This window comes from Salmo salar, unplaced genomic scaffold (assembly GCF_965601325.2).
Source record: "Salmo salar unplaced genomic scaffold, fSalSal1 ptg000408l, whole genome shotgun sequence".
NCBI lineage: Eukaryota > Metazoa > Chordata > Actinopteri > Salmoniformes > Salmonidae > Salmo > Salmo salar.
The window spans coordinates 905,634-931,161 of NW_027675377.1; the positions used below are offsets into that span (position 1 = coordinate 905,634).

At 40.8% G+C, this 25,528-nt stretch overlaps 2 protein-coding genes across 2 annotated transcripts in view; one reads left to right on the plus strand and one right to left on the minus strand.

Moving 5' to 3' along the window:
- LOC145875960 (uncharacterized) overlaps positions 1-25,528 on the minus strand; it is a 220,933-nt gene that overhangs the window by 149,884 nt on the left and 45,521 nt on the right. The window lies entirely within an intron of this gene.
- LOC145875972 (uncharacterized) overlaps positions 1-25,528 on the plus strand; it is a 115,906-nt gene that overhangs the window by 82,945 nt on the left and 7,433 nt on the right. Inside the window, exon 3 of the mRNA XM_082971740.1 lies at positions 9,453-10,268. Coding sequence (XP_082827866.1) covers positions 9,453-10,268 — 816 coding nt within the window. The remainder of the gene's footprint in view (positions 1-9,452; positions 10,269-25,528) is intronic.

Genomic DNA, 25,528 nt, shown 5'->3' on the forward strand with positions numbered 1-25,528 from the left:
ACCATCTAGCGTCGGTAAAGGGTAATGGGGCCGTTTGATAGCCTTGTTCAAGTCTCTTGGGTCGAGGCATACTCGGAGCTTGCCTGTGCGTGGTTTCTCCACCACCACTAACACGTTTACCCAGTCAGTCGGTTCTGTAACCTTGGTGACTATGTCAGATTGCTCCATGCTCTCCAACTCTTTCTTCAGACGGGCACGGAGAGCAAGGGGAATCTTTCTCTGGGGGTAGACCACAGGGGTTGCTTCTGGGTCAAGGTGAATGGTACATTCTCCTGGGAAAAATCCTATTCCTGTAAAGACATCAGCAAACTGCTCCAGTACATTTCCTGTCTCTACTGGTGCTGTTACTGATAAAACTAGCTTGATGAGGTCCATGTCTAAACATGCTTTAAGACCTAGCACTGCAGGTGCTCTAGTGTCAACAACGTAAAAGTCCAACATCATGTCACTTTCCTTGTATTTGCATTTGAAAGTGCATGTGCCTTTTACTGGGAGCTGTTCACCACCATAACCAGTCAGTCTGCGCATGGTGGGCTGTAGCTCGCACTCAGATGTCAAGCTGCGGTACTTATTCAGAGGAATAATGTTTACTTGTGCACCAGTGTCTAGTTTGAACTTTAGCTTTGTGCCTTGTGTTCCTATCTCAATGTCAGCAAAGGCTTGCTCTGTCTCTGATATGTGACTTTTCTGTGTCACTGAATCAATAAACAGTTCATCATCATTTGACTCTTTGATTGACATTTCATCTTCACTCACTGTGTGTACTGTTTTTCCACGGTAAGCTCTGCACACTTTTGCAAAGTGATTCCATTTACCACATTTAGTACACTGTTTGCCTTTAGCTGGGCAATTTCCTTGTTCGCCATGCACTTTGTATCCACAATATCCACATGTTTTGAGTCTGTGTCGCTCTGTTTTGGAGTCATGTCTCTCCGTTCTGAAACGCTCTCTCCGGGCACCGGAGGTGTGCTTTGACGTCTGCCTGACTGCGTGCACTGCTTGTTCACGTGATGCGCTCGTGCTGCGGCGCGAAATGCTTTTCATCTGAGCCTGTGCGATGAGATCTGGCTATGTCGATAGCTTTGTCCAGCGTTAGCTCAGACCCAACATTCAAAAGTTTCTCTCTCACTCGCGGTGAGTGTATTCCAAATACAATACGGTCCCTGACCATCTCATCCTTGTTTGCATAATCACAGTCTTTCACAAGCAGACGCAGCTCAGTCACAAACTGTTCAAAAGACTCGCTAGCTCCCTGTACTTTCTCATGGAATTTGTACCTAGCGAAAATTGTATTAGTCTTCGGCACAACATATGCTTCAAAACGATCGTAGTATGTTTTCAGTACCTTTGATTCAGCCTCGGTAAGTGTCCATGTGTTGTAAATATCTAGAGAGGTTAATATAATCTTAAACTTTTCTGAAATAAATGAAAAATAAACGTTTGGTTCCTCAACTGCGTTGCCCAGTCCAGTCAGCAGATGGCGATGTGCGTCTTTTAGGTTCAGGCGATGCTGCCAGTGTGACGTATAATCTAGTGGACGGGACGCTCCTTCAACAACAACAGCTAGTCAGACACCTCGGTAGCTTTCTAGCAAACATAGCTACAACATTCACGCTCTTTACACTGTTTTGATGTATATTAGTCGCTGTGTATTAAACACACTTCTGTCGTATGTACTTGTTGGTCCATTTAATTATACATTTACGTTGTTTGTCAGCTAGCTGGTTTGCTAAGTTAGCTTAGAACTAGGCTAGTCGCTAATGCCAGCTAGCTAACATACTGACCATGAGTTCACGAAGCTACTCTCCTCCTACAGTAAAACAAGAAGTAGAGGATGAGGCTGTTACCGTGAAAGAAGAAGAGAAAGACGTTTCAGTGAAAGAAGAGGAAGACGCGTTCAGAGTGAAAGAGGAGGAGGATGTTACAGTAAAAGAAGAGGAGGAAGAGAAAGAGGAGGCAGTTTTTGGAGTGAAAGAGGAGGAGGGGGAGATGACTGTCACATTGGAGGAAGAAGAGGAGGTTGGAGATCTGTTTAACACCAGTAAGTACCGTCTCTGCAGTCGTTGAACCAATATGCAGTAAAGGGGTTCTACACTTTAATGTTGTTCTGTAGGAATGGCTGAAGCTTCACTGTAACGTGTAGAACATCAAGACTGGACCATCAACAAAACGTTAACAATTGATCAAATGCATCCAATGACAATGCCTGAAATACTGTAGTCCTCAATATCTCCTATTAGATTAGCCCAAGATGTTCTCTTAAAGGGGCAATCAGCAGTTGTTACATCCATTTAGGGACTTATACATTAATGATATGTACCCATCTGTTTCTTGAAGAATTCACTTATAAATGCCTCATGAGCTTAGTTCAACTGTTGAACCCCATCAGAACCCAAAATATAAGCTTCTTTTACTCCAATGTTTGTCAGTAAATATAAACAAACACTGTATATCCTCAAAACATGGTTAAAACTAGAATGTTGATATCATGGATGGTTGCATTTCTCCAGCCCCATCCCTCAGCTTTTTACCGAAACGGGCAGGGAGTACGCTTTATTATTGTTTCTACTGCTGATTGCTGCCCCCGTTACTCCTCAAGGTCCAAGGACTGTATGTTATTTTCAGAGGTAGACTGGCTCTGTTCAGGTAAAATAGCCAAATATTCCATCTAAATGTGAATCGATTCTCAATTGCAATACGTTTCTAGAAACATAAATTGCTGTACTTTCATATCACATCAAAATAATTTCACACAATACTTAAATATCACATCAAAATAATTTCACATAATACTTTCCGGACTAGTCTCCCAGTCCCTGCTGCTGAAAAACATCCCTTAAGGTGCCTTTTGTCAAACTCCAAGAGGGCTGTCATATGCTTTATACTGAGGAGTGGCTTCTGTCTGGCCTCTACCATAAAAGTCTGATTGTTGGAGTGCTGCAGATATGGTTGTCCTTCTGGAAGGTTCTCCCATCTCCACAGAGGAACTCTGGAGCTCTGTCAGAGTGACCATCAGGTTTGTGGTCACCTCCTTGACCAAGGCCCTCCTCCTCCAATCGCTCAGTTTGGCCGGGTGACCAGCTCTAGGAAGAGTATTCCATTTAAGAATGATGGAGGTCACTGTGTTCTTGGGGACCTTCAATGCTGCAGAATTTGTTTTTGGTACCGTTCCCCAGATCTGTGCCTCGACACAAGCTTGTCCTGGAGCTCTACGGACAGTTCCTTCGACCTCATGGCTTGGTTTTTGCTCTGACATGCACTGTCAACTCTGGGACGTTATATAGACAGGTGTGTGCCTTCCAAATCATATCCAATCAATTGAATTTACCACAGGTGGACTCCGAACAACTTGTAGATACATCTCAAGGATGATTAATGGAAACAAGATGCACCTGAAAGCAATTTCGAGTCTCATAGCAAAGGGTCTGAATACTTCAGTAAATAAGGTATTTCTGTTTTTTACCTGTTTTCACTTTGTCATTATGGGCTATTGATGACACCCCTCTGAAACAAGATAGCCTAACCATCAGAAAAACCTCTTCCTTAGCCTACTCCTCCTGCTGCTGCTGGCCTTCGTACATTCTGATGTTCTGCTCCTATAGTTTCTGGTAATAGGCTACACCAGCAGTCGTTATGCTCCTATAGTTTCTGGTAATAGACTACACCAGCAGTCGTTATGCTCCTATAGTTTCTGGTAATAGGCTACACCAGCAGTCGTTATGCTCCTATAGTTTCTGGTAATAGGCTACACCAGCAGTCGTTATGCTCCTATAGTTTCTGGTAATAGACTACACCAGCAGTCGTTATGCTCCTATAGTTTCTGGTAATAGACTACACCAGCAGTCGTTATGCTCCTATAGTTTCTGGTATTAGGCTACACCAGCAGTCAGCAACCTTTTCCATTTGGTGCCAATTTCTGATCATTTCTACTGATCTGGTGCTAGTTATGATTTTCATATTCACATTTTACTGGAACAGTTTCATTTAATTTATAATAGTATTAATAATTATAATTGTCTTTATCTCAACATCATTCTCTGTGGTTAATCTACATTCTATTTAAATGAAAATTATAAATATACATTTTTATTTCCATTGCTAAGTTTAAAATGACCTACATAAAGCCCAAAAATTTAAACACGCCAACTCATTAGTGGTGGTCTGTTAAGACAATCAGAAATACTATCAGACATCCCCAAATGTAACTTTGACTATAATTACTGTTCCCTGAAGGAGGGAAACGAGGTACAACACCTGTTTGGCCCCACCCCTTCCTGGGTCGGTGAAGAGCGGTATTAAATTTAAGGAAGAAATCCGAGCCTCGCGCTCATCACCTGTAGAAGGCGGGGCTTCCAGCGAGGCGTGGATTTAATAGTATGTTGTACCTAGTTTCCCTCCTTCAGGGAACAGTAGTTATAGTCATAACATGTGGATTTAATAGTATGTTGTACCTAGTTTCCCTCCTTCAGGGAACAGTAGTTATAGTCATAACGTGTGGATTTAATAGTATGTTGTACCTAGTTTCCCTCCTTCAGGGAACAGTAGTTATAGTCATAACGTTACGCTTGTCAAATGATGAACTTTAACTTAAATACTGGATCTTGCTGTCGGACAGTTTTTTTGTATTCAGATCTCTGAAATGCTCTCTAATTACGTAACATTTAGTGTCTCCTTATGGTACGCTGGGAAAATAGTTTTCATGGGCACAGAAATCCTAAATCATTTCAGAGTTTGCTAAATCCAATGGTTCTAACCAAGAGTCATCTTTACTTTATTGACAACACCCAAATGGATACTGTCATTAACGCAGTTCTTCAATAATTACACATAATTCTTAATACTGTAGCTGTTTAGTTAGTCACATGTTCAACTATCATCAGCTGATCCAGGAAATCATTTTCTGAATGACAGTCACATGACAAACATCACGACATGCAACAACAACCAAAGTGCTTCTTCATTCATTACTCTGGTAAAGACAGTTATGCCGTGCTCCACGTTGGATCCAACATCCCTAAGAAATTGATGTTTATAATGTGTTATTGTCTGCCTGATTTACAGTAGCGTCTCGTTAGTCTGTTTGCACACAGAGATACTTAGCTCATAATGTGTAGAGAACTGTTCCTTGATGGATAGGCTACTGTACAACACACAGAGCTATTTTCCTTTATTCAGGACATTTAGAATGACAACACATTACAGAATAGCCTAGTGGGATTATTCACAAAATTATCTGGTGATCAGGTTATGAAATGTCATGAAAGACATTTTAGTTTCCATGTTTCACCTGAAGTATGAAATTATTTATAGTCCTAGGTCTATGTTGTTGTTAGGTGAAGTTATGGGTCCTACAGTAGGTCTATGTTGTTAGGTGAAGTTATGGGTCCTGCAGTATGTCTATGTTATTGTTTGTTGAAGTTATGGGCCAATTTGTTAACTTCTTCGGGCTAGGGGGCAGTGTTCGGAAGTTCGGAGAGTCTGGCATGCCCAAAGGAAACTGCCTGTTACTCAGACCCAGAAGCTAGGATATGCATATAATTGGTTGTATTTGATAGAAAACACTTTGCTTGATTTACAGTTTTATTGTTTATTTACATATTAGGGTACCTGAGGATTGATTAGAAACGTTGTTTGACTTGTTTGGATGAAGTTTATTGGTAACTTTTTGGATTATTTTGTCTGCATGTTGAACGGGTGGATTACTGAACAAAACGCGCCAACCAAACTGAGTTTTTGGGATATAAAGAGGGACTTTATCAAACAAAACAACCATTTGTTGTGTAGCTGGGACCCTTGGGATTGCAAACAGAGGAAGATCTTCAAAGGTAAGTGATTTATTTTATCGCTATTTTTGATTTTTGTGACGGCTGTGCTGGTTTGAGAAATATTTCTATGCAGCAAGTATGCGGGGCGCTATCAAATCAAATCAAATGTATTTATATAGCCCTTCGTACATCAGCTGAAATCTTAAAGTGCTGTACAGAAACCCAGCCTAAAACCCCAAACAGTAAGCAATGCATGTGAAAGAAGCACGGTGGCTAGGAAAAACTCCCTAGAAAGGCCAAAAACCTAGGAAGAAACCTAGAGAGGAACCAGGCTATGAGGGGTGGCCAGTCCTCTTCTGGCTGTGCCGGGTGGATATTATAACAGAACATGGTCAAGATGTTAAAATGTTCATAAATGACCAGCATGGTCAAATAATAATAATCATAGTAGTTGTCGAGGGTGCAACAAGCACGTCCGGTGAACAGGTCAGGGCTCCATAGCCGCAGGCAGAACAGTTGAAACTGGAGCAGCAGCACGGCCAGGTGGACTGGGGACAGCAAGGAGTCATCATACCAGGTAGTCCTGAGGCATGGTCCTAGGGCTCAGGTCCTCCGAGAGAAAGAGAGAATTAGAGAGAGCATATTTAAATTCACACAGGACACCGGATAAGACAAGAGAATACTCCAGATGTAACAGACTGACCCTAGCCCCCCGACACATAAACTACTGCAGCATAAATACTGGAGGCTGAGACAGGAGGGATCAGAAGACACTGTGGCCCCATCCGATGACACCCCCAGACAGGGCCAAACAGGCAGGATATAACCCCACCCACTTTGCCAAAGCACAGCCCCCACACCACTAGAGGGATGTCTACAACCACCAACTTACCGTCCGAAGACAAGGCCGAGTAAAGCCCACAAAGATCTCCGCCATGGCACAACCCAAGGGGGGGGCGCCAACCCAGACAGGAAGACCACGTCAGTGACTCAACCCACTCAAGTGACGCACCCCTCCCATGGACGGCATGGAAGAACACCAGTAAGTCAGTGACTCAGCCCCTGTAATAGGGTTAGAGGCAGAGAATCCCAGTGGAAAGAGGGGAACCGGCAAGGCAGAGACAGCAAGGGCGGTTCGTTGCTCCAGCCTTTCCGTTCACCTTCACACTCCTGGGCCAGACTATACTTAATCATAGGACCTACTGAAGAGATAAGTCTTCAGTAAAGACTTAAAGGTTGAGACTGAGTCTGCGTCTCTCACATGGGTAGGCAGACCATTCCATAAAAATGGAGCTCTATAGGAGAAAGCCCTGCCTCCAGCTGTTTGCTTAGAAATTCTAGGGACAATTAGGATGCCTGCGTCTTGTGACCGTAGCGTACGTGTAGGTATGTACGGCAGGACCAAATCGGAAAGATAGGTAGGAGGAAGCCCATGTAATGCTTTGTAGGTTAGCTTTGTCCTCAGATAATAAAATGCTATGCTTTCACCGTAAAGCCTATTGTAAATCGGACAATGCGGTTCGATTACCAAGATTCTAAACTAAAGAATCATGTATGACACTTGTATTTTCATGAATGTTTAATATTACGATTTTTGTATTTTGAATTTCACGCTCTGCAATTTACCGGATGTTGTCTAAGTGGAACGCTAGCAGAACACTGATCCGTAAGAAGTTAAACACTTAGCGTACAAACCCTCATTGTCAGGCTGATGGCAAAGCTAAACTTGCCAAAGAGCATTTTACTGGTTGAAGTGTTTAAGTATAAAGCAGTTGGTTTATATCACAAAGTTAAGTTGGAGATTCAAACGATCCTTACAGTTATAATCTAATAGTAGTGTGAAATGCACTCATAATCAACCTAGAAATGGAGGCTATTTTTGCAGTCAGCCTATGAGAACTCCCCTGAGATTTCCCCCATGGTGGTGAATTAGTGAATAGACACAGAGCTTAATGTGAGTTTCCTTGAGTAGCACTCCTGATCTTGTGCTGTAATATTCAGAATACATCGTGAAAAACTAAAATCTTTGCTCACCATTTTTTTCTCCTGGCAGATATACTACATCCATAACTAGGGGTTTCCTCATTACCAGATATACTACGTCCATAACTAGTGGTTTCCTCATGACCAAATATACTACATCCATAACTAGCGGTTTCCTCATTACCAGATATACTACATCCATAACTAGTGGTTTCCTCATTACCAGATATACTACATCCATAACTAGTGGTTTCCTCATTACCAGATATACTACATCCATAACTAGTGGTTTCCTCGTTACCAAATATACTACATCCATAACTAGTAGTTTCCTCGTTACCAAATATACTACATCCATAACTAGTAGTTTCCTCATTACCAAATATACTACATCCATAACCAGTGGTTTCCTCATTACCAGATATACTACATCCATAACTAGTGGTTTCATCATTACCAGATATACTACATCCATAACTAGTGGTTTCCTCATTACCAAATATACTACATCCATAACTAGTGGTTTCCTCATTACCAGATATACTACATCCATAACTAGTGGTTTCCTCATTACCAGATATACTACATCCATAACTAGTGGTTTCCTCATTACCAGATATACTACATCCATAACTAGTGGTTTCCTCATTACCAGATATACTACATCCATAACTAGTGGTTTCCTCATTAGCAGATATACTACATCCATAACTAGTGGTTTCCTCATTACCAGATATACTACATCCATAACTAGTGGTTTCCTCATTACCAGATATACTACATCCATAACTAGTGGTTTCCTCATTACCAGATATACTACATCCATAACTAGCGGTTTCCTCATTAGCAGATATACTACATCCATAACTAGTGGCTTCCTAATTACCAGATATACTACATCCATAACTAGTGGTTTCCTCATTACCAGATATACTACATCCATAACTAGTGGTTTCCTCATTACCAGATATACTACATCCATAACTAGTGGTTTCCTCATTAGCAGATATACTACATCCATAACTAGTGGTTTCCTCATTACCAGATATACTACATCCATAACTAGTGGTTTCCTCATTACCAGATATACTACATCCATAACTAGTGGTTTCCTCATTACCAGATATACTACATCCATAACTAGCGGTTTCCTCATTAGCAGATATACTACATCCATAACTAGTGGCTTCCTAATTACCAGATATACTACATCCATAACTAGTGGTTTCCTCATTACCAGATATACTACATCCATAACTAGTGGTTTCCTCATTAGCAGATATACTACATCCATAACTAGTGGTTTCCTCATTACCAGATATACTACATCCATAACTAGTGGTTTCCTCATTAGAAGGGAGGAGTTTCTGCAACCAAATTGTGTGTGCTTTGCCCTCGTGCCGCAATTTTAGCAAACACAGAAAGGGGCCTGTATTGGAGACCAAAAGTCGTCTGGCACACTGCTTAGGATTTCAACAACTTTAATAATTGATTTCTAGCCTACAATCATCAGTTTTACTACTAATGTGAAAACAAGACTAAATATGACTATTCTTGCTCATTTTAAGAAATTAAATAATTGTAACATTCATTACAGACGTCAGTTGTTGTACACCATGGCTCCGCTGTTGGCATCACCTTTTACAGTGGATTACCGCTGTTGTGGGCCTTTATATCATCTGTCTGACTTTGTTGTTCACACAGGAGAGATATGGGACTATCGTGGATCCTCTGGGGAGCCTCAACAACCTCATGATGCTGAAGAGGCAGAGAAGAGTCTCTCCACATTAGAACACCTCAAGAAACACCTGCAGAGACCCACAGGGAAGAGAACTCACTGCTGCTCTGACTGTGGGAAGAGATTCACCTCATCAGGCATTAAAATGCATCAGAGAACACACACAGGAGAGAAACCTTATTGCTGTGTTGAATGTGGGAAGAGTTTTGGTCGATCTAGCCATCTGACTCAACACAAGAGAATACACACAGGACAGAAACCTTATAGCTGTGGTCAATGTGGGAAGAGTTTTGGTCAATCTGGCCAGCTGGTATCACACCAGAGAACACACACAGGAGAGAAACCTTATAGCTGTGGTCAATGTGGGACGAGTTTTGCTACATCTAGCGCTCTGACTCTACACCAGAGAATACACACAGGAGAGAAACCTTATAGCTGTGGTCAATGTGGGAAGAGTTTTGGTCGATCTTGCCATCTGGTATCACACCAGAGAACACACACAGGAGAGAAACCTTATAGCTGTGGTCAATGTGGAACAGGTTTTGCTACATCTAAAGCTCTGACTCTACACCAGAGAACACACACAGGAGAGAAACCTTATAGCTGTGGTCAATGTGGGAAGAGGTTTACTGCATCTAGCACTCTGACTCAACACCAGAGAATACACACAGGAGAGAAATCTTATAGCTGTGATCAATGTGGGAAGAGTTTTGGTCGATCTGGAGCGCTGATAGTGCACCAGAGAATACACACAGGAGAAAAATCTTATAGCTGTGGTCAATGTGGGATGAATTTTGCTGCATCTAGAACTCTGACACTACACCAGAGAACACACACAGGAGAGAAACCTTATAGCTGTAATCAATGTGGGAAGAGTTTTACTACATCTGGCTCTCTGACTTCACACCAGAGAATACACACAGGAGAGAAACCTTATATCTGTGGTCAATGTGGGAAGAGTTTTGTTTCATCTAGCGGTCTGACAGTACACAAGAGAACACACACAGGAGAGAAATCTTATAGCTGTGACCAGAGATAATCTGATAAAAGACTTCTGATCAAATATCAGAAAATACATACATGAAGGAGTTGTTTCATGATATCAATGAATTAATGTCACAATGTAGAATGTTTTAACATTGTAGTAGGAGTATTTTAGTGATGTCACAATGTAGAACCCTAAACGTTTGTCCCCTGTTCTATTGATTTCAACATGATATGGATATTAGCCTCAGGGGGAAAATCCAGGCTCTGAAATGGAAGAGTTACTATTTATGTGATTTAACAAAAAGTGATTAACAAAAAAAGAGTTGTGTTACACTTACCATGTTGGTGACCCACTGGAATCAAAATGCAACAGGCTGTTTTCTACAAGTTGTTCTCTAACCAGGGATGTACACATTATTCCCAGATTCCGTGTGGTTTTTGAGCTGTTAGTTTTAACAGGACGTGCAACCTCATCTCCCTCCTCTCGCGCAATTGATTTGAACATGATATCGATGAGTTATGACAAATAAGTGTTGTGTTCCTTTGTTTAGCGACCCCTAAATTTAAATGTATCAGTCCAAAATGTAGCTGACTGTCTTCTGCAGGTTGTCCTCTAACCAGTGAGGTAAAATATATCTCCCATTTCCATGTGTTTTTTTAGTTATGCTAGTTTCAACAGCACGTACAACCTGATTTCCCGCCTAATCGATATCATTGATTTATTGCTACTTGTCAAAACAACAGTGTTTTTGATTGTTGTGTCCATGACGAGGACAATTTGGTTTGTAACTGTCTCAAGGTTGGGTAGTCAAAAAGTTTTGTGTTTTGCGTTTAGCCAGTCCGTTGCCATGGATCTTATTATGACTGCACGTTTTTCCGTATTGGAGATGAGTTTTGTTTGGGCTCGTTCCAAGGGGACGAGAGTTCTAGAAGCTAGTGAGTTTTAGGAAGACGAGAGTTCTAGAAGCTAGTGAGTTTTAGGAAGACGAGAGTTCTAGAAGCTAGTGAGTTTTAGGAAGACGAGAGTTCTAGAAGCTAGTGAGTTTTAGGATTCTATAGAAAGAAAAAGGAGAAAAAAATATTTCAATTGTATATTATTATTTAGAAATAAGTGTGTTTTTCTTGTTTTTAATTGTTGACAGGAGGTGAAGCATTTTAGTTGATTTTAATATGAAATGGAAGTTGTTTTCTGTTGGTGGTAAGCATTCTCTTAAGGTGTTACAGTCTTTGGTTTTTCCATTTATGTTTTGAGGTTTGGATTTTTGCACGTCTAGCTCGTTAGCACGTCTAGCTCGTTAGCACGTCTAGCCTCTTACATCTAGACGTTCCGCTAGCGGAACACCTGCTCCAATATCCAATGATGGGCATGGCGCGAAATACAAAGTCCTCAAAAATCCGAAAACTTCCATTTTTCAAACATATGACTATTTTACAGCATTTTAAAGACAAGACTCTCCTTTATCTAACTACACTGTCAGATTTCAAAAAGGCTTTACAACGAAAGCAAAACATTAGATTATGTCAGCAGAGTACCCAGCCAGAAATAATCAGACACCCATTTTTCAAGCTAGCATATAATGTCACAAAAACCAAAACCACAGCTAAATGCAGCACTAACCTTTGATGATCTTCATCAGATGACACTCCTAGGACATTATGTTATACAATACATGCATGTTTTGTTCAATCAAGTTCATATTTATATCAAAAACCAGCTTTTTACATTAGCATGTGACGTTCAGAACTAGCATTCCCACCGAACACTTCCGGTGAATTTACTAAATTACTCACGATAAACGTTCACAAAAAACATAACAATTATTTTAAGAATTATAGATACAGAACTCCTTTATGCAATCGCGGTGTCCGACTTTAAAATAGCTTTTCGGTGAAAGCACATTTTGCAATATTCTGAGTAGATAGCCCGGCCATCATGGCTAGCTATTTTGACAGCCACCAAGTTTGGTACTAACCAAACTCAGATTTACTATAAGAAAAATTGGATTACCTTTGCTGTTCTTCGTCAGAATGCACTCCCGGGACTTCTACTTCAATAACAAATGTTGGTTTGGTTCCAAATAATCCATAGTTATATCCAAATAGCGGCGTTTTGTTTGTGCGTTCAAGACACTATCCGAAGGGTAAAGAAGGGTGACGCGCCCGGCGTGTTTCGTGACAAAAAAATTCAAAATATTCCATTACCGTACTTCAAAGCATGTCAAACACTGTTTAAAATCAATTTTTATGCGATTTTTTTCTCGTAAAAAAGCGATAATATTCCGACTGGGAAACCCTGTTTTCGTTCAAAGACGAAAAAATAAAAACATGGTGTCGGCTCGTGCACGCGCCCCCAGTCTCATTGTTTTCAGATCGACCACTATCCAAATGCGCTACTGTTTTTCAGCCATGGCCTGCAAAGTCATCATTCAAATTTCTGGCGCCTTCTGAGAGCCTATGGGAGCGTTAGAAAATGTCACGTTATGCCAGAGATCCCCTGTTTTGGATAGAGATGATCAAGAAGGCCAAGAAATAGTCAGAGGGGGCGCTTCCTGTTTGGAATCTTCTCAGGTTTTGGCCTGCCAAATGAGTTCTGTTATACTCACAGACACCATTCAAACAGTTTTAGAAACTTTGGAGTGTTTTCTATCCAAAGCTAATAATTATATGCATATTCTAGTTTCTGGGCAGGAGTAATAATCAGATTAAATCGGGTACGTTTTTTATCCGGCCGTGAAAATACTGCCCCCTATCCATAACAAGCTAGCTCGTTAGCACGTAGGACGCACTGATTGGTGTCACATCGTTAGTCAGTATGTGTTACACCTGTGCTGGCTTGTCCATCTCGTTAGTGGTGTGTGCCTTTCCAAATCATATCCAATCAATTGAATTTACCACAGGTGGACTCCAAACAAGTTGTAGATACATCTCAAGGATGATTAATGGAAACAAGATGCACCTGAAAGCAATTTCGAGTCTCATAGCAAAGGGTCTGAATGCTTCAGTAAATAAGGTATTTCTGTTTTTTACCTGTTTTCACTTTGTCATTATGGGCTATTGATGACACCCCTCTGAAATAAGAGCCTAACCATCAGAAAAACCTCTTCCTTAGCCTACTCCTCCCGCTGCTGCTGGCCTTCGTACATTCTGATGTTCTGCTCCTAAAGTTTCTGGTAATAGGCTACACCAGCAGTTGTTATGCTCCTATAGTTTCTGGTAATAGGCTACACCAGCAGTCGTTATGCTCCTATAGTTTCTGGTAATAGACTACAGTCGTTATGCTCCTATAGTTTCTGGTAATAGACTACACCAGCAGTCGTTATGCTCCTATAGTTTCTGGTAATAGACTACACCAGCAGTCGTTATGCTCCTATAGTTTCTGGTAATAGACTACACCTGCAGTCGTTATGCTCCTATAGTTTCTGGTAATAGACTACAGTCGTTATGCTCCTATAGTTTCTGGTAATAGGCTACACCAGCAGTCGTTATGCTCCTATAGTTTCTGGTAATAGGCTACACCAGCAGTCGTTATGCTCCTATAGTTTCTGGTAATAGACTACACCAGCAGTCGTTATGCTCCTATAGTTTCTGGTAATAGACTACACCAGCAGTCGTTATGCTCCTATAGTTTCTGGTAATAGACTACACCAGCAGTCGTTATGCTCCTATAGTTTCTGGTAATAGACTACACCAGCAGTCGTTATGCTCCTATAGTTTCTGGTAATAGACTACAGTCGTTATGCTCCTATAGTTTCTGGTAATAGGCTACACCAGCAGTCGTTATGCTCCTATAGTTTCTGGTAATAGACTACACCAGCAGTCGTTATGCTCCTATAGTTTCTGGTAATAGACTACACCAGCAGTCGTTATGCTCCTATAGTTTCTGGTATTAGGCTACACCAGCAGTCAGCAACCTTTTCCATTTGGTGCCAATTTCTGATCATTTCTACTGATCTGGTGCTAGTTATGATTTTCATATTCACATTTTACTGGAACAGTTTCATTTAATTTATAATAGTATTAATAATTATAATTGTCTTTATCTCAACATCATTCTCTGTGGTTAATCTACATTCTATTTAAATGAAAATTATAAATATACATTTTTATTTCCATTGCTAAGTTTAAAATGACCTACATAAAGCCCAAAAATTTAAACACGCCAACTCATTAGTGGTGGTGTGTTAAGACAATCAGAAATACTATCAGACATCCCCAAATGTAACTTTGACTATAATTACTGTTCCCTGAAGGAGGGAAACGAGGTACAACACCTGTTTGGCCCCACCCCTTCCTGGGTCGGTGAAGAGCGGTATTAAATTTAAGGAAGAAATCCGAGCCTCGCGCTCATCACCTGTAGAAGGCGGGGCTTCCAGCGAGGCGTGGATTTAATAGTATGTTGTACCTAGTTTCCCTCCTTCAGGGAACAGTAGTTATAGTCATAACGTGTGGATTTAATAGTATGTTGTACCTAGTTTCCCTCCTTCAGGGAACAGTAGTTATAGTCATAACATGTGGATTTAATAGTATGTTGTACCTAGTTTCCCTCCTTCAGGGAACAGTAGTTATAGTCATAACGTTACGCTTGTCAAATGATGAACTTTAACTTAAATACTGGATCTTGCTGTCGGACAGTTTTTTTGTATTCAGATCTCTGAAATGCTCTCTAATTACGTAACATTTAGTGTCTCCTTATGGTACGCTGGGAAAATAGTTTTCATGGGCACAGAAATCCTAAATCATTTCAGAGTTTGCTAAATCCAATGGTTCTAACCAAGAGTCATCTTTACTTTATTGACAACACCCAAATGGATACTGTCATTAACGCAGTTCTTCAATAATTACACATAATTCTTAATACTGTAGCTGTTTAGTTAGTCACATGTTCAACTATCATCAGCTGATCCAGGAAATCATTTTCTGAATGACAGTCACATGACAAACATCACGACATGCAACAACAACCAAAGTGCTTCTTCATTCATTACTCTGGTAAAGACAGTTATGCCGTGCTCCACGTTGGATCCAACATCCCTAAGAAATTGATGTTTATAATGTGTTATTGTCTGCCTGATTTACAGTAGCGTCTCGTTAGTCTGTTTGCACACAGAGATACTTAGCTCATAATGTGTAGAGAACTGTTCCTTGATGGATAGGCTACTGTACAACACACAGAGCTATTTTCCTTTATTCAGGACATTTAGAATGACAACACATTACAGAATAGCCTAGTGGGATTATTCACAAAATTATCTGGTGATCAGGTTATGAAATGTCATGAAAGACATTTTAGTTTCCATGTTTCACCTGAAGTATGAAATTATTTATAGTCCTAGGTCTATGTTGTTTGTTGAAGTTATGGGCCAATTTGTTAACTTCTTCGGGCTAGGGGGCAGTGTTCGGAAGTTCGGAGAGTCTGGCATGCCCAAAGGAAACTGCCTGTTACTCAGACCCAGAAGCTAGGATATGCATATAATTGGTTGTATTTGATAGAAAACACTTTGCTTGATTTACAGTTTTATTGTTTATTTACATATTAGGGTACCTGAGGATTGATTAGAAACGTTGTTTGACTTGTTTGGATGAAGTTTATTGGTAACTTTTTGGATTATTTTGTCTGCATGTTGAACGGGTGGATTACTGAACAAAACGCGCCAACCAAACTGAGTTTTTGGGATATAAAGAGGGACTTTATCAAACAAAACAACCATTTATTGTGTAGCTGGGACCCTTGGGATTGCAAACAGAGGAAGATCTTCAAAGGTAAGTGATTTATTTTATCGCTATTTTTGATTTTTGTGACGGCTGTGCTGGTTTGAGAAATATTTCTATGCAGCAAGTATGCGGGGCGCTATCAAATCAAATCAAATGTATTTATATAGCCCTTCGTACATCAGCTGAAATCTTAAAGTGCTGTACAGAAACCCAGCCTAAAACCCCAAACAGCAAGCAATGCATGTGAAAGAAGCACGGTGGCTAGGAAAAAATGTCCCTAGAAAGGCCAAAAACCTAGGAAGAAACCTAGAGAGGAACCAGGCTATGAGGGGTGGCCAGTCCTCTTCTGGCTGTGCCGGGTGGATATTATAACAGAACATGGTCAAGATGTTAAAATGTTCATAAATGACCAGCATGGTCAAATAATAATAATCATAGTAGTTGTCGAGGGTGCAACAAGCACGTCCGGTGAACAGGTCAGGGTTCCGTAGCCGCAGGCAGAACAGTTGAAACTGGAGTAGCAGCATGGCCAGGTGGACTGGGGACAGCAAGGAGTCATCATGCCAGGTAGTCCTGAGGCATGGTCCTAGGGCTCAGGTCCTCCGAGAGAAAGAAAGAAAGAGAGAAAGAGAGAATTAGAGAGAGCATATTTAAATTCACACAGGACACCGGATAAGACAAGAGAATACTCCAGATGTAACAGACTGACCCTAGCCCCCCGACACATAAACTACTGCAGCATAAATACTGGAGGCTGAGACAGGAGGGATCAGAAGACACTGTGGCCCCATCCGATGACACCCCCAGACAGGGCCAAACAGGCAGGATATAACCCCACCCACTTTGCCAAAGCACAGCCCCCACACCACTAGAGGGATGTCTACAACCACCAACTTACCGTCCGAAGACAAGGCCGAGTAAAGCCCACAAAGATCTCCGCCATGGCACAACCCAAGGGGGGGGCGCCAACCCAGACAGGAAGACCACGTCAGTGACTCAACCCACTCAAGTGACGCACCCCTCCCATGGACGGCATGGAAGAACACCAGTAAGTCAGTGACTCAGCCCCTGTAATAGGGTTAGAGGCAGAGAATCCCAGTGGAAAGAGGGGAACCGGCAAGGCAGAGACAGCAAGGGCGGTTCGTTGCTCCAGCCTTTCCGTTCACCTTCACACTCCTGGGCCAGACTATACTTAACCTGTTAGGGCTAGGGGGCAGCATTTGCACGTCTGGATAAAAAAAATGTACCCGATTTAATCTGGTTACTAATCCTACCCAGTAACTAGAATATGCATATACTTATTATATATGGATAGAAAACACTCTAAAGTTTCTAAAACTGTTTGAATGGTGTCTGTGAGTATAACAGAACTCATTTGGCAGGCAAAACCCTGAGACATTTTCTGACAGGAAGTGGATACCTGATGTGTTGTATTGACTTTAAACCTATCCCATTGAAAAACACAGGGGCTGAGGAATATTTTGGCACTTCCTATTGCTTCCACTAGATGTCACCAGCCTTTACAAAGTGTTTTGAGTCTTCTGGAGGGAGATCTGACCGAACAAGAGCCATGGAACGATGATGTCCCATTAGACACCTGGCGCGCGAGTTCATGTTGGGTACCCTCGTTCCAATACGTTATAAAAGAGTATGCATTCGTCCACCTTGAATATTATTCATGTTCTGGTTAAAAAAGGCCCTAATGATTTATGCTATACAACGTTTGACATGTTTGAACGAACGTAAATATATTTTTTCCCCTCGTTCATGACGAGAAGTCCGGCTGGCTTAGATCATCTGCTAACAAGACGGAGATTTTTGGACATAAATGATGAGCTTTTTTGAACAAAACTACATTCGTTATGGACCTGTGATACCTGGAAGTGACATCTGATGAAGAGAATCAAAGGTAATGGATTATTTACATAGTATTTTCGATTTTAGATCTCTCCAACATGGCGGTTAGTCTGTATCGCAATGCGTATTTTTCTGGGCGCAGTGCTCAGATTATTGCAAAGTGTGATTTCCCAGTAAGGTTATTTTTAAATCTGGCAAGCCGGTTGCGTTCAAGAGATGTAAATCTATAATTCTTTGAATGACAATATAATATTTTACCAATGTTTTCGAATAGTAATTATTTAATTTGTTGTGCTGACTTGACTGCCGGTTATTGGAGGGAAACGATTTCCTGAACATCAACGCCATAGTAAAACGCTGTTTTTGGATATAAATATGAACTTGATAGAACTAAAAATGCATGTATTGTCTAACATAATGTCCTAGGAGTGTCATCTGATGGAGATTGTCAAAGGTTAGTGCATAATTTTAGCAGATTTTCTGGTTTTGGTGATTTTCTGGTTTTGGTCTTTGAATTGACAAAACATTACACACAGCTATTGTCAATGTACTCTCCTAACATAATCTAACTTTATGCTTTCGCCGTAAAGCCTTTTGAAATCAGACAACGTGGTTAGATTAAGGAGATGTTTATCTTTCAAAGGGTGTAAGATAGTTGTATGTTTGAAAAATTTGAATTTTGACATTTAATTGGTTTCAAATTTGCCGCTCTTGATATGCACCTGTTGTTGATAGGGTGCACCACGGGTGGCACGCTTGCGTCCCACATAGCCCCAAGAGGTTAACTAACCTCCAAACGAGCTTCAATGCCATACAACACTCCTTCTGTGGCCTCCAACTGCTCTTAAACGCTAGTAAAACCAAATGCATGCTTTCAACCGTTTGCTGCCAGCAACCGCCCGCCCGACTAGCATCACTACTCTGGACGGTTCTGATCTAGAATACGTGGACAACTACAAATTCCTAGGTGTCTGGCTAGACTGCAAACTCTCCTTCCAGACTCATAGCAAACATCTCCAAAATCAAATCATGAATCGGCTATCTATTTCGCAACAAAGCCTCCTTCAGTCACTCCGCCAAACTTACCCTAGTAAAACTGACTATCCTACCGATCCTAAAATTATGCACTAACCTTTGACAATCTTCATCAGATGACACTCCTAGGACATTATGTTATACAATACATGCATTTTTTGTTCCATCAAGTTCATATTTATAACCAAAAACAGCATTTTACAGTGGCGGTGAAATTCAGATTTTTTTTTCCCTCAAATGCTTCCGGTGAATCAGCGTTACAATTTACAAAATTACTATTCGAAAACATTGGTAAATTATAATATTGTCATTCAAAGAATTATAGATTAACATCTCATAAATGCTACCGCATTGCCAGATTTCAAAATAACTTTACTGGGAAATCACACTTTGCAATAAACGGGGTGCTATGCTAAGAACAATAGGCTAGGATATACAGGTTAGCACCATCTTGGAACCATCTAATATCAATAATACTATTGTAAATAATCCCTTACCTTTGATTATCTTCATCAGAAGGAACTTCCAGGAATCCCAGATCCACAACAAATGTGGTTTCTTTCGACAAAGTTCATAATTTATGTCCAAATAACTCCAAGTTGTTCCATGTTGTTAGCGCGTTCAGTAGGCTCCTCAAAATGTAGGGGGGGGGAGGAGTCACGACGAAAAGTAAAAATCTATTTACGTTCGTTCAAACATGTCAAACGTTGTTTAGCATCAATCTTTAGGGCCATTTTTAACGTGAAACATCAGTAATATTTCAACCCGACCTCTCCTGTGTCTTGAAAAACGTTTTGAAAAATTTCTTGCCTCACATGAACGCCCATGTGCGCACAATAATGAAGTGACGACATCCCAGGGACGTCAACTTCCCTTCCTTGTCATCCAGTCTCTGTTCATCATAGACGCTTCAAACAACTTTATAAAGATCGTTGACATCTAGTGGAAGCCGTAGGAAGTGCAAAATGAATCCTTTGTCACTGTGTGATCTATTAGCAATGACTCGAAAATAGTACAGCCACAAAATTCTCATTTCCTGCTTGTATTCTTCTCAGGTTTTTGCCTGCCATATGAGTTTTGTTATACTTACAGACACCATTCAAACAGTTTTAGAAAATTCAGAGTGTTTTCTATCCAAATATGTTAATAATATGCATATCCTAGCTTCTGAGTTGGTGTAGGAGGCAGTTAAAAATGGGCGCATATTTTTTTCTAAATTCTCAATACTGCCCCCTAGCCCCAACAGAACAAATTCTTATTTACAATGATTGCCTACCAGGGAACAGTGGGTTAACTGCCTTGTTCAGGGGCAGAACAACATATACTGCTTAAAAAAATAAAGGGAACACTAAAATAACACGTCCTAGATCTGAATGAATGAAATAATCTTATCAAATACTTTTTTCTTTACATAGTTGAATGTGCTGACAACAAAATCACACACAAATAGTCAATGGAAATCCAATTTATCAACCCATGGAGGTCTGGATTTGGAGTCACACTCAAAATTAAAGTGGAAAACCACACTACAGGCTGATCCAACTTTGATGTAATGTCCTTAAAACAAGTCAAAATGAGGCTCAGTAGTGTGTGTGGCCTCCACGTGCCTGTATGACCTCCCTACAACGCCTGGGCATGCTCCTGATGAGGTGGCGGATGGTCTCCTGAGGGATCTCCTCCCAGACCTGGACTAAAGCATCCGCCAACTCCTGGACAGTCTGTGGTGCAACGTGGCGTTGGTGGATGGAGCGAGACATGATGTCCCAGATGTGCTCAATTGGATTCAGGTCTGGGGAACGGGCGGGCCAGTGCATAGCATCAATGCCTTCCTCTTGCAGGAACTGCTGACACACTCCAGCCACATGAGGTCTAGCATTGTCTTGCATTAGGAGGAACCCAGGGCCAACCACACTAGCATATGGTCTCACAAGGGGTCTGAGGATCTCATCTCGGTACCTAATGGCAGTTAGGCTACCTCTGGCGAGCACATGGAGTGCTGTGCGGCCCCCCAAAGAAATACCACCCCACACCATGACTGACCCACCGCCAAACCGGTCATGCTGGAGGATGTTGCAGGCAGCAGAACGTTCTCCACGGCGTCTCCAGACTCTGTCACGTCTGTCACGTGCTCAGTGTGAACCTGCTTTCATCTGTGAAGAGCACAGGGTGTCAGTGGCGAATTTGCCAATCATGGTGTTCTCTGGCAAATGCCAAACGTCCTGTACGGTGTTGGGCTGTAAGCACAACCCCAACCTGTGGACGTCGGGCCCTCATACCACCCTCATGGAGTCTGTTTCTGACCGTTTGAGCAGACACATGCACATGTGGCCTGCTGGAGGTCCTTTTGCAGGGCTCAGGCAGTGCTCCTGCTCTTCCTTGCACAAAGGCGGAGGTAGCGGTCTTGCTGCTGGGTTGTTGCCCTCCTACGGCCTCCTCCACGTCTCCTGATGTACTGGCCTGTCTCCTGGTAGCGCCTCCATGCTCTGGACACTACGCTGACAGACACAGCAAACCTTCTTGCCACAGCTCGCATTGATGTGCCATCCTGGATGAGCTGCACTACCTGAGCCACTTGTGTGGGTTGTAGACTCCATCTCATGCTACCACTAGAGTGAAAGCACCGCCAGCATTCAAAAGTCACCAAAACATCAGCCAGGAAGCATAGGAACTGAGAAGTGGTCTGTGGTCCCCACCTGCAGAACCACTCCTTTATTGGGGGTGTCTTGCTAATTGCCTATAATTTCCACCTATTGTCTATTCCATTTGCACAACAGCATGTGAAATGTATTGTCAATCAGTGTTGCTTCCTAAGTGGACTGTTTGATTTCACAGAAGTGTGATTGACTTGGAGTTACATTGTGTTGTTTAAGTGTTCCCTTTATTTTTTTGAGCAGTGTATTTTTACCTTGTCAGCTCTAACCACTAGGCTACCTGCCGCCCTCTTGCATAACCAATGAGCACATATCTTAGTATGATAAACAGTATCAATTCAGTATATCTTCCACTATGTCAAAACAGTATCACTTTTCAACCAACCCAGTGCATTTGTTGAAACTGAAAAGTTTTGAAGTCAACAATACGTCAAGGATTCAACAACTGAAAACTGAAACAAACAATTGGATCAAACAGATCAATCCCACTGGACATTAGGTTTCATTCAGACCCTGCAGGGTTTAGATTAAGCCAGAACTAGTTAAACTAGGATATTTAAGTAGCTTTCGTGATCGTGTCTTAAATTTGGCTTAGTTAGTCGGAGACTGGAGTAAGGTAAGTAAGCCTAAATGAGAACACCTGGGTTAAGCCTGATTAGGTTCAGTATGAACACCTGGGTTAATCCTGATTAGGTTCAGTATGAACACCTGGGTTAATCCTGATTAGGTCCAGTATGAACACCTGGGTTAATCCTGATTAGGTTCAGTATGAACACCTGGGTTAATCCTGATTAGGTTCAGTATGAACACATGCTGTTGGTCTAGTGGTGCTCATTAAAACCCGGAATAGAAAACACCAATACTGGTGTGAATCTGGAGACGAAACAACGGCAGAGGCAAAAATAATTTGTTCAAAAAAACGCTCCAAAACAAATGTTGTCAAACCATCCAGTTATTGAAGGTACATTTAGTCTGCTAAATTTAGTCATTTAGCAGATGCTCTTATCCAGAGCGACTTACAGTAGTGAATGCATACATTTAATTTCATTTTCATGCATTTTTTGTACTGGCCCCCCGTGGGAATCAAACCCACAACCCTGGCGTTGCAAACACCATGCTCTACCAACTGAGCCACGGGGAAGGCCAGTATGTATAACACACCATGCTGGCGTTGTAAACACCATGCTCTACCAACTGAGCCACACTGCTGCTACTGAGCAGTAGAACAAGCGGGTTGGGCTGCAATTTGCTGTGAATTCAATGGAAATGTAACCACAAGAAGAGTACAACAACTTCAGGTGAGATATCTGCATTATTATCAGGATTACAGGAAGAAACAACAACTAGAGGTGAGATATCTGCATTATTATCAGGATTACAAGAAGAAACAACAACTAGAGGTGAGATATCTGCATTATTATCAGGATTACAGGAAGAAACAACAACTAGAGGTGAGATATCTGCATTATTATCAGGATTACAGGAAGAAACAACAACTAGAGGTGAGATATCTGCATTATTATCAGGATTACAGGAAGAAACAACAACTAGAGGTGAGATATCTGCATTATTATCAGGATTACAAGAAGAAACAACAACTAGAGGTGAGATATCTGCATTATTATCAGGATTACAGGAAGAAACAACAACTAGAGGTGAGATATCTACATTATTATCAGGATTACAGGAAGAAACAACAACTAGAGGTGAGATATCTGCATTATTATCAGGATTACAGGAAGAAACAACAACTAGAGGTGAGATATCTGCATTATTATCAGGATTACAGGAAGAAACAACAACTAGAGGTGAGATATCTGCATTATTATCAGGATTACAGGAAGAAACAACAACTAGAGGTGAGATATCTGCATTATTATCAGGATTACAGGAAGAAACAACAACTAGAGGTGAGATATCTGCATTATTATCAGGATTACAGGAAGAAACAACAACTAGAGGTGAGATATCTGCATTATTATCAGGATTACAGGAAGAAACAACAACTAGAGGTGAGATATCTGCATTATTATCAGGATTACAGGAAGAAACAACAACTAGAGGTGAGATATCTGCATTATTATCAGGATTACAAGAAGAAACAACAACTAGAGGTGAGATATCTGCATTATTATCAGGATTACAGGAAGAAACAACAACTAGAGGTGAGATATCTGCATTATTATCAGGATTACAAGAAGAAACAACAACTAGAGGTGAGATATCTGCATTATTATCAGGATTACAGGAAGAAACAACTTCAGGTGAGATATCTGCATTATTATCAGGATTACAAGAAGAAACAACAACTAGAGGTGAGATATCTGCATTATTATCAGGATTACAGGAAGAAACAACAGCTAGAGGTGAGATATCTGCATTATTATCAGGATTACAGGAAGAAACAACAACTAGAGGTGAGATATCTGCATTATTATCAGGATTACTGGAAGAAACAACAACTAGAGGTGAGATATCTGCATTATTATCAGGATTACAGGAAGAAACAACAACTAGAGGTGAGATATCTACATTATTATCAGGATTACAGGAAGAAACAACAACTAGAGGTGAGATATCTGCATTATTATCAGGATTACAAGAAGAAACAACAACTAGAGGTGAGATATCTGCATTATTATCAGGATTACAGGAAGAAACAACAGCTAGAGGTGAGATATCTGCATTATTATCAGGATTACAGGAAGAAACAACAACTAGAGGTGAGATATCTGCATTATTATCAGGATTACAGGAAGAAACAACAACTAGAGGTGAGATATCTGCATTATTATCAGGATTACAAGAAGAAACAACAACTACAGGTGAGATATCTGCATTATTATCAGGATTACAGGAAGAAACAACAACTAGAGGTGAGATATCTGCATTATTATCAGGATTACAAGAAGAAACAACAACTAGAGGTGAGATATCTGCATTATTATCAGGATTACAAGAAGAAACAACAGCTAGAGGTGAGATATCTGCATTATTATCAGGATTACAGGAAGAAACAACAACTAGAGGTGAGATATCTGCATTATTATCAGGATTACAGGAAGAAACAACAACTAGAGGTGAGATATCTGCATTATTATCAGGATTACAAGAAGAAACAACTAGAGGTGAGATATCTGCATTATTATCAGGATTACAAGAAGAAACAACAACTAGAGGTGAGATATCTGCATTATTATCAGGATTACAGGAAGAAACAACAACTAGAGGTGAGATATCTGCATTATTATCAGGATTACAGGAAGAAACAACAACTAGAGGTGAGATATCTGCATTATTATCAGGATTACAAGAAGAAACAACAACTAGAGGTGAGATATCTGCATTATTATCAGGATTACAGGAAGAAACAACAACTAGAGGTGAGATATCTGCATTATTATCAGGATTACAGGAAGAAACAACAACTAGAGGTGAGATATCTGCATTATTATCAGGATTACAGGAAGAAACAACAACTAGAGGTGAGATATCTGCATTATTATCAGGATTACAAGAAGAAACAACAACTAGAGGTGAGATATCTGCATTATTATCAGGATTACAGGAAGAAACAACAACTAGAGGTGAGATATCTGCATTATTATCAGGATTACAAGAAGAAACAACAACTAGAGGTGAGATATCTGCATTATTATCAGGATTACAGGAAGAAACAACAACTAGAGGTGAGATATCTGCATTATTATCAGGATTACAGGAAGAAACAACAACTAGAGGTGAGATATCTGCATTATTATCAGGATTACAAGAAGAAACAACAACTAGAGGTGAGATAT